The 16,886-nt window shown below is 39.6% G+C and overlaps 1 protein-coding gene across 16 annotated transcripts in view; it reads left to right on the top strand.

The window, feature by feature from the left end:
• The window catches only part of MPDZ (multiple PDZ domain crumbs cell polarity complex component), a 114,599-nt gene that overhangs the window by 61,665 nt on the left and 36,048 nt on the right, over window positions 1–16,886 (top strand). For 11 of the 16 annotated variants that reach the window (XM_032206236.1, XM_032206235.1, XM_032206237.1 and 8 more), the window contains 4 exons: window positions 5,295–5,579; window positions 6,413–6,536; window positions 10,078–10,276; window positions 13,192–13,233. In XM_032206236.1, the coding sequence (XP_032062127.1) occupies window positions 5,295–5,579; window positions 6,413–6,536; window positions 10,078–10,276; window positions 13,192–13,233 (650 nt within the window). The remainder of the gene's footprint in view (window positions 1–5,294; window positions 5,580–6,412; window positions 6,537–10,077; window positions 10,277–13,191; window positions 13,234–16,886) is intronic. The other 5 variants (XM_032206244.1, XM_032206233.1, XM_032206232.1 and 2 more) reach the window with 1 other exon arrangement.

Raw genomic sequence — 16,886 nt, 5'->3', positions numbered from 1 at the left:
TTTGTTACCATTTTAAATTACAGTTTTATTTAAGATAATGCTGTTGTCTTCCAGTTGTCTGTGTGGAAGAGAGAGGCAGGTGGAAGATTGAAAACTTGGGCTACGTTTTGTATAGCCAGGTAGAATACTGTGAGATACTTGTAATGTTAAAGCTGTGGTGAACAGTCTACTACAAAAAAAAAACGTAACTGGTAATACTTTAGAACATATTAAAGAGTGGTAGCACAAAATAACTGCATCGTTCTACAAAATTCTAGATTTAGTAAGTTTTCATCCTAAGCTTTGTATTTTTATTTCTTTGTAGTTAGAGTACTTGTTAATCAGATTACTTTGTTCTTGCATAAATTGTTCATAATTATACTGTAATTAAATATGAAGCATATCGAACTTCTGGTTGCTACTAATTTCTTTTTTAAATTTCTCAAGAATATTACAAAGACCAGTATCTTAATTCTTGCTGGTCACATACCGTTATGATTGAATCAAAGTTGGCTTTGTTTCTCTCCATGTTTTTTCATTATCCTTTATCTTGTCAATCCATAGATCTATTTCACTAATCCAGAGTCTTTAGAGTCATTTCTCCTAGCACTCACCGTTTTTGAACCAAACATTGTAGGGATTTCTTCCCAGGCTTACAATCTCTGATCTTCAAAAGAGTAGCTTCTGCTTTTTTCTTCATGCCTGAGCCACGGTCTCTTTATCCATTTTATATTTGGCCCATACAAGGCATTGTTTTGGAAAGCTAAATTCATCTTCTAATGGCTTCTCCCAATCCACAGAAGAGCACATCTCTGCTGTCCCCATGGGACAGATTGCATTGTTTAACTCCGTAATTGTTACTTAAATGGATTATGCATTTTGCATGCTGAGAAGCATTTTATGAGACAAAGGTTAGATTTACATTATATTTCATGTTGCTGCTCTAGGAATCATTAAGTTATTTTTGGTTTTAACTTAAAGATGGCTTTATTTTCTTTTTTTGTTTGTTTGTTTGTTCATTTTTAAACATTATGGTCATGACATTTCACTGCTCTTCTTCATGCACAAGTATGAAGGGAGTGTTAAATTCTCTACAAGTAATATTTTACACTGTGCGATTATGAATGGCTTCACAAAGTTAACATTGCAAGGACACTGGTTGGTAAAAGAAAACTTCAGAAGCAATTGAAATGCAGTAAAAATGAAAAAAGTGCTATTAGGTGTAACAAGGAATGCAGAGGTATTTCACTTATTTCTGACTACAAGGACAGTTGAAATGCTGATTCTGAATGCCTTCGCTGTCAAATTATGTCAAAAATAAGTGATGAAAAGATATTCTAAGTCAAACTAATCAAAATGCTCTAAAGATGTACCACATAGATGTTGTTAAAAATTCCTGAAATTTTGTCTTCAAAAATCAAAGCGTTGGCTTTCCTTAAATGAACAAATTATAAACGTGCATATACTGCTACTTTAATACACATGCATGGCATACGGAGTAAATGTTAAACACTGTATGGGTCTTTGTAATGAATACACCTCACTGATTTGGAAATTAATACAAAACATAGTTAAAAGTAGGTGTCACAGGTCTCTTTGAAACCTTATGAAACCATTTAAATAGATTATAGTCTTGGTGTTCTGTTCTCCAAAAGGTAGGAAATTATTTCATTGATTACATCATGCAGATTAGCTGTATTTAGGCCTTGCTCAATTATCTTCTCAGATGTCACTTAAACCAATTGTTTACAGGTGAACCTTTTTTGATGATGTCTGGGTACAAAACAAGCATGTATGCACCTCGTAAATAATGAGGGGAAAAAAAAACAGTTTTAAGACTGTTGATACAAAATGTTGCAAAACCTCTTGAAATCGTGTGAATTTTGATTTAATATGTACTCCAAAATAAATTGGTGAATCATGTTTTTATTCCCACTTTATGAAAAAGTAGAAGATTAATAGGACCAGTAGATAAAAACTGAAACAGATAGAGGTAGAAATTCTCGTGACTACATTTACCGCATTTAAGAGAAAATTCCCTAATATTGATAAAGAACCTGTACATCCAACCTCTTAGTGTTTGATATATCTCCTTAATATCTAATGGCCTACATGTTTCTAAAATTAATTACTTTGAAAGCTGGTCTAGAGAATGTTTGGATATTTTTCCAGAAGCTAGTGATTGTTGAAATCCCTTAAAAATATTTGCAATGGGAGACCTTGGGATCTTGGAAATCTAAATAAATTTCATATAAAGAAATTTGTCCTTTAATGATGCTTTGAATAAAGCACCAGCAATAAGTACTGATTGCTAAATTTCTGTAACTGCATCATTGTATTGCAGAGCTGTCACACTATGAAACTTCCATGTTCATTTATTTGCTGAGATTTGACTAAGTTTTTACTATTTCTTCTTTGTATGGAAGGGGCATAGATATATGTTTCTTCTCAGTTAAACAGATAATCAGATTGTGTGATTATTTTATAAGCTGCTTGAAGTTACTTGTAGTGTGCAAAGTGATTTGAAAATAAAGACTTCGATCTTGCAAATTTCTTCCACCTTAGGAAGACAATTGTATGCTTTAATTCTAGTAAGTTGATGGTAGTGCTTGTGTCTGATTTGAGGATGTCTGAGTGGACACCACTCTGCTGAAGTTAGTGAAGATTTCCTGAATGATACAGTATTAGAATTTGGCCCTCAGCAGTAACTTCAGCAAACGTGACGCCCATCTACAAGAAGGGCCGGAGGGCAGACCCGGGAAACTACAGGCCTGTCAGTTTGACCTCAGTGCCAGGAAAGCTCATGGAGCAGATCCTCCTGAGAGTCATCATGCAGCACTTGCAGGGGAAGCAGGCGATCAGGCCCAGTCAGCATGGGTTTATGAAAGGCAGGTCATGCCTGACGAACCTGATCTCCTTCTATGACAGAGTGACGCGCTGGGTGGATGAGGGAAAGGCTGTGGATGTGGTCTACCTTGACTTCAGCAAGGCTTTTGACACTGTTTCCCACAGCATTCTCCTCAAGAAACTGGCTGCTCTTGGCTTGGACTGGCACACGCTTCGTTGGGTTAGAAACTGGCTGGATAGCCAGGCCCAAAGAGTCGTGGTGAATGGAGCCAAGTCCAGTTGGAGGCCAGTCACTAGTGGCGTCCCCCAGGGCTCGGTGCTGGGGCTGGTCCTCTTTAATATCTTCATCGATGATCTGGACGAGGGCATCGAGTGCACCCTCAGTAAGTTTGCAGATGACACCAAGTTAGGTGCGTGTGTCGATCTGCTTGAGGGTAGGAAAGCTCTGCAGGAGGATCTGGATAGGCTGCACCGATGGGCTGAGGTCAACTGCATGAAGTTTAACAAGGCCAAGTGCCGGGTCCTGCACCTGGGGTGCAATAACCCCAAGCAGAGCTACAGACTGGGAGAGGAATGGTTGGAGAGCTGCCAGGCAGAGAAGGACCTGGGAGTGATGGTGGACAGTCGGCTGAATATGAGCCAGCAGTGTGCTCAGGTGGCCAAGAAGGCCAACGGCATCCTGGCTTGTATTAGGAACAGCGTGACCAGCAGGGCTAGGGAGGTGATCGTCCCCCTATACTCAGCTCTGGTGAGGCCGCACCTCGAGTACTGTGTTCAGTTTTGGTACCCTCACTACAAGAAGGACATCGAGGTGCTTGAGCGGGTGCAGAGAAGGGCGACGAAGCTGGTGAGGGGCCTGGAGAACAAGTCCTACGAGGAGTGGCTGAGGGAGCTGGGCTTGTTCAGCCTGGAGAAGAGGAGGCTCAGGGGCGACCTTATCGCTCTCTATAGGTACCTCAAGGGAGGCTGTAGCGAGGTGGGGGTTGGTCTGTTCTCCCACGTGCCTGGTGACAGGACGAGGGGGAATGGGCTTAAGTTGAGCCAGGGGAGTTCCCTGGAAGTCTTCAAAAGACGTTTAGATGTAGAGCTTAGGGATATGGTTTAGTGGAGGGCTGTTAGCGTTAGGTCAGAGGTTGGACTCGATGACCTTGAGGTCTCTTCCAACCTAGAAAATTCTGTGATTCTGTGATTCTGTGATTCATATTCATTGATTTCTGTTATAAAATAGAAGTCTGAAGAATCAAGTAAATTCTGTAGAAGAATGCCTGTAGCATTCTACTGAAGATAATGATGTAACAACAAATACTTTGAAATTCTTGCATTCTTGGTATGGTTTAACCCTAGCAGGCTGCTCAGCACCATGCAGTTGATTGCTCACTGTCCCCAGGTGGAATGGGGGAGAGAATTGGAAAGGCAAAAATTGTGAGAACTCAAATAAGGAATTCATTCTCCGCTTCCCATTGGCAGGCAGGTGTTCAGTCACTTCCAGAAAAGAAGGGCTCATCACACAATTTCACAGAACGGCTGAGGCTGGAAAGGACCTCTGAAGATCATCTAGTCCAATCCCCCTGCCAAACAGGACCACCTACACCATGTAGCTCAGGATGGCATGCAGGCGGGCTTTGAATACCTACAGAGAAGGAGACTTCACAACCTCTCTGGAGAACCCGTTCCCATGTTCTGTCACCCTCACAGTAAAGAAATGCCCTCTCATATTCAGCTGGAACTCCATATGCTTCAGTTTGTGCCCACTGCCCCTCGTCCTTTTGCGTGGGCACAACTGAAAACTGTCTAGTTCCATCCTCTTGACGCTCTCTCTTCAAATATTTATATGCATTGATGAGATCTCCCCTCAGCTTTCTCTTTTCCAAGCTAAACAAGCCCAGTTCTCTCAGCCTATCCTCATATGACAGGTGCTCTGGTCCCCTATCATCTTAGTAGCCCTGCTCTGGACTCGCTCCAGTAGTTCCATGTCCCTGTTTTACTGGGGAGCCTAGAGCTGGGCTCAGTACTCCAGATGTGGCCTCCGTTACAGTTTCTTGGGAAGTCAAACACCATCACTGCGAACATCCCCTCCCACCCCTCTTCCTTCCTCTTTACCTCTTTTATTGCTGAGCATGATATAATGTGGTATGGAATATGTCTTTGGTCAGTTCTGTCCCCTCCCAGCTCCTGGTGTGTCCCCAGACTCCTTGGTGGCAGGGCAGCACAAGGAGCTGAAAAGGCCTTGGCTCTGTGTGAGCACTGCTCTGCAGTAGCTAAAAGATGAGAGGGTTATCACCACTATTTTCATTAAAAATCCAAAACGCAGCATTATGTGAACCACTACAAAGAACGTTAATTCTATTCCAGCCAAAACCACAACAGTTCCATGACATTAATTTCTACTTAAGATTTTAGCATGAAATATACATTTTAATTATACTACAAAATAATAATGGTTGTTTATTGTCTCCTGTTTTTAACAGGCTGTTGGAGACGAATTTTTAAATGTGGCAGCTGATTACCATATATCCAACAAGAATCTGTACAACATGGATCTGAGTGAAAGAGTGAGAGAGCAAAAATCTGTTTCAGGCAAAAACCTGGAAACTGCAGCTGCGTTTACTAAAAAGGATCTGCCTCTGGATGTTTCGGTTATCAACCAAAATGAAAATGAAAACACAGAAGCTTGGGCTGCATCTCAGACAACAACAGAATTTGCACAAAGTACAGGCCTTGCTACTACCATGCAGCTTGATGGCACTGGAAAAGTAAATATTTTTTTAATAATGAAAAACAAACAAGCTGTGTAAAGGCATTATTAAATGATAGAATCTTCTGCTGAGGTTGATGCTGGCTAACACCCACATACAGTTCTTTGCTTGTAATGCTGAAAGTCAAATGTGTGCTGACATCAAACTTTAGAATTTAGTCAACGTAGCCAAAACAGGAGATAATTTATAGCTTCAAGATAGTAATCTCCCAGAGACTGGAGATGCAGTGGGTGTTTAAAAGTGTGCTCATACTCACAGTACAAGACGCTGCTGGAGCATGGTATACTCATTGGGCAGACCAGAGGTCTAGAGCAAGGCTTTTCTGTTAACTTCTGCAGATCTGGACATATGGAAGAAGTTATATGCCGGTGCTCATGCAAGATTGCACAGTTCAACTTTCATACTAGCTTGTGGTGCCAGTGTGTGCAAATACAGTTTTTCTTTATATGACAGTTGCTATGACTTCCTTCAATTCAGTGATTACTTAAGAAATTCTTAAAAGAGTTGCAATTTTATATTAGCTTTGTTACTTTAGTATTGGCAAATTGAGAGGCATCTCTGGTGAATGAGTCAGTGAGCCCTTGAATTCATCCCACCTATTTTAAGAGTGTAACTGGTGTCCCTAAATTAACAATGTATTTTGCAATATATTCTATGTTACATAGTGAATGCACATGTATGAGTTTGATCTTTGATCTGACTTTTCTAGTGACTGTATAAGGTAATCTGTATTAATTATAGCTTGGTAAAAGGTAAGATGAGTTAAGGTCTGTGTCTAGTCATATTTTTATATTGGCATTCTGAACTGATGTTATTTTCCTTTGTGTTAGGATCAAGTACTCTCAATGGAAAAGAGCTGCTCAGTATCTGTGGAGGGAAGTTCCACAACCCCAAATTCAGTCAAAAATATATATGAGAAGACCATCACTATTGCAAAAGGCAATTCAAGTCTAGGTAAAGTACCTAATATTTTTTGTAAATTGTTCAGGAACGTCCTTTCTGTTTTTCTCCTGTGTTTCCTGTTCTACCAGTGAAGATTAGTCAATCCAGTTGCTGTCTGTCACCTTTAACAGCAAATAAGGTGCCCACTCTCACTAAGGATTTTTTCTATAAAGGAAGTTAGTCAATCCTAAATGTTAACAGTACAGTTTTCATACATTGTTTTTTTATTTTCTGTGCATAATGCAGTGGAAAAACAAGATAGGGCCAACAAGTGCTGTGTTTTGAGATTAAAACAAAACAAAACAAAAAAACCACCTGTGGTCAAAGAGTTGCAGATTCAAATACATGTAAAAGTGAAATCGTCTTGTTTTCTGAAGCTAGTCAAAAGGATCTAAACAAGCCATTCACTTCCTTGATACTGATTTTTACATGTATCATGAATTCCAGTATTTTTGCAAATCAGATAATTAATTAATTTAATAGGTAGTATTTGTGACTTAAAGATGTCATCATTTTCTAGAGAATTTCAGGTTTTTAAAGATCTTCAATCTGCAACATCCTGAGCATTCTGACTGTTGTCGACGGGAGGAAGACACATACGCTCAATATGAGTGAACAGTGAACTTCAACTTTAATGGATAGCTCAGTCGCCTTTTATCTAGTTCGAACATAATCAACTCATACATATTGCAAAAACTAAGCTCAGGATTGGCTAACATCTGACTAGAGGTGCATTGTGGCATTAACAGGCACAACAGGCTGGAGAACTCCTTGTCCTCTTCAAGTCATAGAATCATAGAATGGTTTGAATTGGAAAGGACCTTAAAGATCATCTAATTCCAACACCCTCCCATGGGCATGGACACCTCCCACTAGACCAGCTTACTCAGAGCCCCATCCAACCTGGCCTTGCCCAGGGATGGGGCATCCACAGCTTCTCTGGGCAGCCTGTTTCAGTGCTTCACCACCCTCTGATTAAAGAATTTCTTCATAATATCTAAAATACCCTTTTTTATTTTTAAACCATTCCTCCTTGTTCTTTCGATACTCTCCCTGACTGGAAGGCTGCTTTAAGATCTCGCTGGAACCTTTTCTTCTCCACGCTGAGTAACCGCAACTCCCTTAGCCTGTCCTGAAAGGAGAGGTGCTCCCTGAGCCCTCTGATCATCCTTTTGGCAGTCTTCTGAACTTGTTCTAATACTTCCATATCCTTCTTGTGCTGGGGGCCACAGAGCTGAATGTAGCGCTACAGGTGAAGTCCCGTGCTTACATTCCTATGTCTAAGAAGCTTATTCATAAAATCATAGAAAGACCTGGGTTGGAAGGGATCTTAAAGATCACCTAGTTCCAACCGCCCGGACGTGTGCAGGGATGCCACCCACTAGATCACTAGATCAGGTTGCCCAGGTCCCCATCCAGCTTGGACTTGAACATTTCCAGTGATGGGGCATCCATAACTTCTCTTGGCAACCTGTCCCAGTTTCTCACCAGCCTCTGTGTCAAGAATTTCCTCCTAACCTCTAATCTAAGTCTCCGTTTTTTGTTTAAAAACATTTCCCTTTGTCTGATCATTATCTGCTGAAGCAAAAAGTTTCTCTCCATCTTGTTTTATAAACCCCTTTTTAGCACTGAAAGACCACAATTACATCTCTCCAGAGCTTTCTCTTCTCCAGTCTGAACAACCCCAACTCCCTCTGCCTGTCTTCACAGCAGTGGTGCTCCAGCCATCTGATCATCTTTGTGACCTCCTCTAGACTTGCTCTAACAGGTCCACATCCCTCTTTTGCTGGGGGCCCCAGACCTGGATGCAGTACTCCATGAGAGCAGAACAGGGGGGACAATCATGTTCCTCGCCTTACTGGCCACACTTCTTTTGGTAAATCCCAGGATGCAGTTGCCCTTGCGGGTTGCAGGTGTGCACTGCTGGCCAATATCAAGCTTTTTGTCCACATATTGGACAGTTCCTAGTTAGTCAGGGTCGTCTTCTTACACCTTAGACAACTGTGTTGATTTCAACTGCAAGTGAATGTGAGGAACTAAGATCACTAAGAGATTTCTAAGAGATTTTTGTAAGGATTTCTGTAAGGAATTTGATAAACCACAAGTTTAGTGTCTCTATTACTGTTGTTCTTTAAGTATTTCTTTTCTCTTATATAGATACATAGGCAGATGTTTATGTGTTTGGCTGAATCTGGGTAGCCTCTGGGTTACAGCTGCTTTTTAAACTCTGTTCAGCCAGTTTCTGTTGTTCAGCCTGTCTCCCCCAGTCTTTAGTTCATAGAGTAATGTGTTCAGTCTTTGTCTTCTGTAGTCATGTTTATATATAAATGGTTAGAATTTTCTTATAATCAGTATCTTTGAAGGCTTTGCTCTGGGTAGCTTTCACCTTAAAGATCATCTTCTTCTGCTCAGTCTGGAAAAGAATGTAAGAGATGATGAAGACAGAACTTCACTCCCATTGCTTACTATCTTGAAGTTTACATGCAAAACCAGGAGAACACAAGTGGGGTGTTCACTGCTTCTTTCTCTAGTAAATCTTCCTGTATAAGGCAGTCTTGCTTCAGTTGCTTCCACTTGTTAGGGAAAACATTCTTGTTGGTCAGTGCACAAAAAGTAGTGAAAACAAGTTTGGCACAGCAAAGATGTTGAGGGGAAAACTCTGTTGGGCCTGCAGGTACCTTTCATTTGCCTTTGTGAAGAACAGTTTTTCTTAGAAGTGTCAACAGTGTTGTTATCATGAGCATTGCTGCCCTGAAAATTATACTGAGAACCCATGTATATAAAAACAATCACTATGACGTGAAACCCAGCAGCGCAACTAAGTGCCAGTGGATACCCCATGGATGAGTAGGGGGAAGACCATTTCTGTCTCATTTCCCATTCATGAAAAGAAGGAGTTAAATGGTGCATATAAGCCTCAAGAAGTATTGTCCTGCTTTACCACTGGTAGGATTGTTATGTAAATCAAATAATGGATTAGATTTGTCAGTAGTGCACATGCTCTTGCAGAAGTCAGGATTCTCTTCTGGGCCCAATCAATGGGCTGCCGTAATTTTGTACAGAAGATTAAGAATATTTGATATTATCCTTGTACTTCTAGTTAATCCTTTAATCATTTTAATTCTTTTCCTAAAAAGAACCATCATAAACAAAACTGACACGTGGCAGATGAACTCACTGAACTACTCAGAATTACAAATTCAGGTTTTTTGAAGCCATTCTGTTACCTTTTTGGTTGAGACCTTATTTGATTGTTGGCTTATTTTCTGCTTTGAATTTCCGCTGCTCTTTGTTTTCTTATATTGAGCTTGATACATGAAATAACATAAGATAAAGTCAAGATACTGTGATTGTGATTTGTAAGTCCTTTCTCCTGTTAGAAGAAAGAAACTCCAGGAGAATAAGGGCAATATTCAGGCTTGCTGACGTTGGCAGGTCGAGTGGCTGTATTCTGCCTTCTCAGCTTCTTGTTATATTTCTTTGTCTTGTCATTCAGAACTGGGGCTCAGAGACTATATTAACTCTTACATGTTTCATGCCTTTTTCACTGTAGGGATGACAGTAAGTTCCAATAAAGATGGCTCAGGAATGATAGTCCGTAGTGTCATCCATGGAGGCTCAATAAGTCGCGATGGACGGATTGGTGTGGGAGACTGCATCCTGTCCATTAATGAAGAGTCAACCACTAACTTGACCAATGCACAGGCCCGAGCTATGTTAAGAAGGCATTCGCTTATTGGACCAGATATCAAGTAGGTACACCTCAAACATTAGTTGTGGTAGGAAAAGGCTAATAATCAAAATCTGATGAGACTTATGCAGATTTTTTAATTCAGAATTTTGTTTGTTTTCACAGTGTGGATTTATCTTTAAATTACCCTTTCAGATAAATAATTCACTATTGAATTACAGCTTCGTAAGTCTGAAAGATAAAATCACTTGTGTGGGAGGCTCTGGGTGTTCTTAGAAAACTTATTGCTGTGATTAGTTTCCATTGTCATTACTGCCCTATCTGTCCATATTGAAAGTATAGGATTTGTTAGAGTTCTGCATTTACAGTATGATTCTGCTAAACAAAGTAAGGATTTCCTCAAGGTATTTGTGCTTCTGAAAGGTTAACTGTCTGGCAGTTGCACAAGTGATTTCATCTGATGGAGACCTTTCTTATGGATTTTTTCTTTGACTGCCAGACAGAAAGTATGATACCTGATGTTAATGCAGAAAAGTAATATTTAAAAAATGTCAGTACATCTATAATAAACAGCAGAAATGGGCTGTTCTGTGAAGACACTTCCAGGTTTTCATTAATACATATGAAGGAGCTTTTGCTCCTTCATACATAGATGTCTTCATACATAGTACATAGATGTCTATACTTTGGAGACCTATTGTTATTATACTTTAAACCTATTTAATGTGAGTCTTGAAAAATCCACTTGTTCAATGAGAAAGTTTCTTCTTCTCAAGTTCAGTTTACAGAAATTCAACTTTCCATCAAAGTACAGTTCTTTCTAACTGTCATGGTTGTAGAGTTAACTTTTCCCATATATCCACAATCTAGAAATGAGGTGTTCCTGAGCTTGTGGCCAGTGCTCCAGACCTGTCAGTGCTGGGAAAAAAAAAAAAAAGACCTAATAGCTGTTTTTCTGAAACCCATGTTAGTATGGACTGGGTCAGGTCTGCTAATGGAATTACCAGAGATGTTGTTAATAAAAACATCTTTTTTTTTTTTTTTTTAAGAACGTGTCCTTGAAAATGGTCAGTTCAGTCCCAGTGTAACAGTGTAGTTTCTATCTGTTAAAAACAGACTGCAGGGCATTTGCTTCTTCCTCAGTCATACACTACCTTTGAAGAGACCTGGCATTCTGAGAACCGGTGGGCAAGGTATCTTCACTGTGGGTTGTAGGTTTAATACAACCTATATAGCTGTCATATTTGTAAGATCAGGACTTCATACAAGCTTGTTTGAATGGTGGGTTCTGCGCATACAACTGATTACATTTATAGACAATGCTTTTGTGAATATGAGCAAGTCAATGTTGATAAAACTTGATATTGATTATTCTTGTAAGATTTCAAACTGTATTGTAATTCCAACTTCCATGACTGAAATCAGTTGGTATGTACACACGAATATGTTTGTACATCTGCTTAGATACGCATATGCCACAGCACGATTTTTTCTGCAAAGTCTTTTATTAGCACCATAGTCAAGTGATCCAACACAGATGTATTCATTTTTTGTGATTATCCCTTTATAGCTCTTTATTTGTGCTATGTGAATATAAGTTTTGCTTTATAGTCTTAGTCTTTTTCCAGATACATTGGAAATATCAAAATCTCATGAGATGTGAACATTCAGATGTCCAAAAGATAAGTTCATCACCTCCTTCTGTAAGAAGCTGAGGTATTCACATTCTGACTTAAGAGTTTTAGCTTTCATTTTACGTTTAATGTTCTTCGGTGCATTCCCATGATAAGAGTTTAGAGTGAAGCCATCTTTTGTCTGTCGGACAAATAAAATTCCAAATCTTTTATTAGCTTCTAAAGGAATCTTGCAAGAATAAGGACAATATTTTTTGGCCTACATAGTTTTGATACAAATCTACTTTATCACCATAAATAAACGTTTCAGTAATTCGCACTTTTAGGAGAAGTACAAGATTCCGAAAAAATACTGTGATGCAAATGCGTGGGTAAATGTGTCCCAAATCAGGAATTCGGAGGTACAGAGCACTATCTCATGACAGTTATTCCTGTTTTCTAAGAGGGGTCCAGAGCTATATAAACACTGTTTCACAGTTAATGTGATTCATGATCTAAGGGACAACCTTTCTAATAACCAAGCATTTAATCTTTTTGGTGTCATGCTAGGGAAACAAGGGTGTACAACCACTCAGATGTGATTGTATTATTCCTTTATCCATACAGGGCTGCCTGACACCTTAACTATTAAGCTGACACCTTAACTATTAAGCTGAACTTTTTGGGGGTACCAGGTTGACCCCAAAAAGTGATTAAGCAGGAATATTTTAATTTCAAACCTGTCTTTCAGTGGCAAACGTTGTTTACTAAAAGCACAGGAAGCCATTCTTACTTGCTGTGTAAAGGCTTTTTTATTTTATTAAAGGAAATCCAATTTTTTATAGTTTAGGAGCCAACAATCTGTAGTTCCATTTCATGTATTCTTTTTCTTTTTCCCTTTGCTTGTGGAAAACCAGATGTGTGGCCTTACCAGAATGCATTCTGTTTCATATACTCCACCGTTCCAGGAGTTCTTATATTTCTGTAATAATAGACAAGGTTTTCTGCTCAGAGGCAGCTGCTTCTGATGTCTGTCAGATAATCACCAATCTGAATTAGAATTCACCTGCCTTAACCTAAAGTGTGGGGATGATTTCCTGATCAAGGAAGAGAAGACAGATTGCAATTCTATTTTGCATGCTTGTTAATAATCACTGCTGTAGACAGTAATAAAGATCCTTTCTGGGGGAAGTATAGGTGAAGTAGAGATGGTAAAAAAGAGAAAAGAGAAAGTTAAAAAAAAAAAAAAAAAGGCAGCTCACACTTTTAACTACATAAGTATGCCTCTCACATTCAGCATGAGACAGTGACATTTGTTAACACCGTTGTAAAAAGATGCTGCATCGTATGCTTCACATTCTAGATCTTCTCCAGCACCTGCTGATGATCAGGCCCTCTTTTATGTGTGAGTATTGGCGATTCAGAAACTCATTATGGCTCTGTGTTGCAACTTGTCTGTAAAATCATTCCATGCCATGCTTTTATTACATCTGTAATAATGTCAGGGATATATCCAGATATAGGTACATACTCTCTCTGTCTTTGTGTGTGCATGTGCATGTATGGATGTATATATAAAAAAATGTGTGTGTATACTTGTGCTTTTGTGTTTGTTTTTTTTTTTTTATACATATAATATATACACATAAATATATATATATGTGTATAATGGTTTAAAACTTGAAGATTATAGCATATTTACTAAAACCAGAATACAAACGTTTTCATTCAAAACAATTACTGCTAATGACAGCCACCCCAGATGTGTTCAGAGCATGTGTGTGTGGGGGGAGTGTGTGCTTTTACAGGGCTTCACTGTTAGAGTTGTCCTGAGTACAATGTACTGATATCTGGATTAATCAATGTCAAATTTTCTGTGGCACTTATATTTTACTTTCTTCATGTATAAAAAGGTTCAAATTAGAACTTAATTATTAATGACAGTTATTTCTGCTGAACATTCTCCATACATTGTTACTTGGTTTGTTAGTGTTTCAAGGTTTTGTGTGGCTGTTCAGTCAAGCATGTGATAAATGTTCCTATGTACTGCATGCATTCTTGTGTTTACAGATGTTTTCATATGTACACCATGGTGTTTCCATTGTCGCTGCTTTCTTTGCTAGCACATATCTTGGTGAGGGGGTGGTAGCTCCCAAAAAAGGAAACCAGAGTACTTTCTCCTTCAAGCTGTGCAGCTATGAAAAAGAGGGAATGATTAAGCCCTGTGTATAGTAGACAATTCACCTGTTTCCTCTCTTCTGTGTCTTCATCCATATTTCTTAGCAATTGTTTCTCTTACTACCTTCCCAGTGACTTAATAAGGCAGATGTTAGTCCTTTCTGGGGATGAGCCATTCAGATGCCTTGATGAATTTTTATTTCTACCTTAAAGCACAAGGGTCAACATAGTTGACCAGAGTCTCCCAGGACCTTTCATGTTCTGGCACTCTTGTCACCTCAGTCTGGTTCCTGGCACATGATGGGGCATTCAGGATGGTGATGGATATCTTCAGACCTTGCTGTGACCTCCAAAAACCGAGCTGCAATAGCAATCCAGCAAATGATGGATTTGATTCACTGTGGGCTTTCAGCCCATGAACTACTAAACTGAGAACAGATTCTTGGCAGATGTGGAATATAATGCAGTTAGTGCAATCTGACCTTGCCATGTCTCACAGAAGAAAGGACCAGGAAAGAGAGAGACTTAGCAAAAATGAAATTCTAACAAACATACTCCCTAAAGCTCTAATTTTAAGCAGAGCTGGGTGGTGCATGTTCCTTCTCATTTCAGTAATAATCATAGAATCCTAGAATGATTTGGATTGGAAGAGACCTTAAAGATGATCTAATTCCAACACCTCTCCCATGGGCAGGGGCCCCTTCTGTTACACCTGGTTGCTCAAAGCCCCATCCAGTCTGGCCTTAAACACCTCCAGGGATGGGGCATCCACAGCTTCTCTGGGCAACCTGTTCCAGCACCTCACCACCCTCTGAGTGAAGAAGTTCTTCATAATATCTAATGTAAATATACCCCTCTTTAGTTTAAAGACATTCTTCCTTGTACTATTATTACACTCCCTGAAAAAGAGTCCCTCCCCAGCTTTCCTGTAGGCCCCCTTTAGGTACAAGAAGGCTGCTATAAGGTCTCTCCAGAGCCTTCTCTTCTCCAGGCTGAACAACCCCAATTTCCTCAGCTTGTCCTCAGAAGAGAAGTGCTCCATCTTTGTGATCATCGAGTCTCACGAGAGCAGAGCAGAAAGGGAGAATCACCTCTCTCGCCCTGCTGGCCACGCTGGTTTTGATGCAGCCCAGGATACAGTTGGCTTTCTGGACTACAAGCACTCATTGCTGACTCATGTTAAGTTTCTCATCAACCAACACATCCATCTCTTTAGGGCTACTCTCAATCAATTCTCTCCCCAGGCTGTATTTGTGCTTGGGATTGCTAAAAGCAATAGCATGGAGAGGGGAGAAGGATTCTCATGGACAGTCACATCAATAACATAGCTTAGCTTATAGGAGCAGTTAAGGAAAGCTTTGCAGCTCACTGAACTTCAGAAATTAGCAAGCAAGAAAAAAGATGAACTCCAACACAGAATATATCTTTTCATACATTTGATCCATGCAATTTGGTTTTCTTTCCCTCACTTTTTTGTTTTCAAAATGCAAGTAGATGTTCTTGCTTATATTTGTGAAATGGCTGAAGAATTATTGGTGTTTAGTTGTAGATAAGAACAAAGAGAAAAAATACATATTTAATATTCCTTAGAGTTCTTAGAATTAAGCAGTTAGAACCATAGTTAAGCACTAGAATAGGAATAATGTAATTTTTCCAAAGAGATAAAGGAGCTGCCAAGTGATAAATTCGTCTGCATCAGTTAGGTGATAGTCTTTCAGTTTTAGACACACAATCTTAAAATGGTGGAGTGAACCTCTTTCCTTCTTGGTTCCTATGCTGAGCACAGAAATGGAAGCTTACCTTCATAACACAGTTTTCAGGAGATGTTTGTAAGTAGCATGGAAGGCATCATTTGAGCTGCACCTTTTGAATGTCCTAGCACAATGTCATTTACTCATTCATATAATTAAAATCTACATGGTATCCCAGAAACCTGTAGCACATCTGGTTTGCCCCACCCTTAGCTGATTGGTAATGCTGGCGTTGCAAAGCAGGATGAGGTAAGGACTACCATTACCCTTGGGCCTTAGAACCCTTCTTAGTTTCCAGTGCTCCCTGTTCAAAAGGATAGGACAAGAGATGAAAGATTCTGGGGACTCTGCTGTCAGCGATCCCTCTCTGCATCTGGGCGCGGTCTGGGCACATATATTTCCTATTAAGGCATTTGCCATTCTCTTATCTGTGCTATGAACAGCAGCTTCTTGCTACATTTTAGCATAAAGGAGACTGTTGAGATCATCTAGCCAACAGAAACATTGCTGGCAACTCTGGTTTCTTTAAGTGCAGCTGCCTTTCAAGGGAAAATATGTTATTTTCTGCTTACTTTTATGGGGTAAAAGTTAATGAATTTGATTGAAGTGGAATTGATGGCTGTAACTGCATTTTCTTTCTTTGAAACACGGCTTTGGCTTTTATAGTGGCAGTTTTATGGGGTTACTGGGTGGTGGTTCCCCAGTAACATTTGCCCCTGTGAGAATTTTGTGACCATAATACTAGGACTTTGCTGTAACTTACCACATTTAGAATTGGAGATGGCTGAGAAGTAGTTGGGATTATTTGCAAAAACTAAAGAACTTCTAAAAGCATCATTACTCTTTTTTCTTCCCTCTTGCCATTCTCCATTTCACTGCTAGGCTTCACAGAATAACTGCTGCATGTCTTGCGCACTTCTTGGTCCTGGAATGATCTCAGCAAACACAGATATTAGGTCATTGACCTTATGCTGTGTGTTTGTTCGCTAGTGTATACTCCACAGCATTTCAGAATGAGAACACTTTGTGTCAAGCACGTAACACTTGAGTATTTAAAAAAAAAAATTGAAGGCAGAAAAACAGATCTCAAGGAAAAGAAAAATAAGCAGGTGACAGTATAGATGATTTA

Source organism: Aythya fuligula, chromosome Z (genome assembly GCF_009819795.1).
Source record: "Aythya fuligula isolate bAytFul2 chromosome Z, bAytFul2.pri, whole genome shotgun sequence".
Classification (NCBI taxonomy): Eukaryota; Metazoa; Chordata; class Aves; order Anseriformes; family Anatidae; genus Aythya; species Aythya fuligula.
The sequence above is the reverse complement of the archived record's forward strand: the minus strand, read 5'-3'. Positions and strand labels throughout refer to the sequence as shown.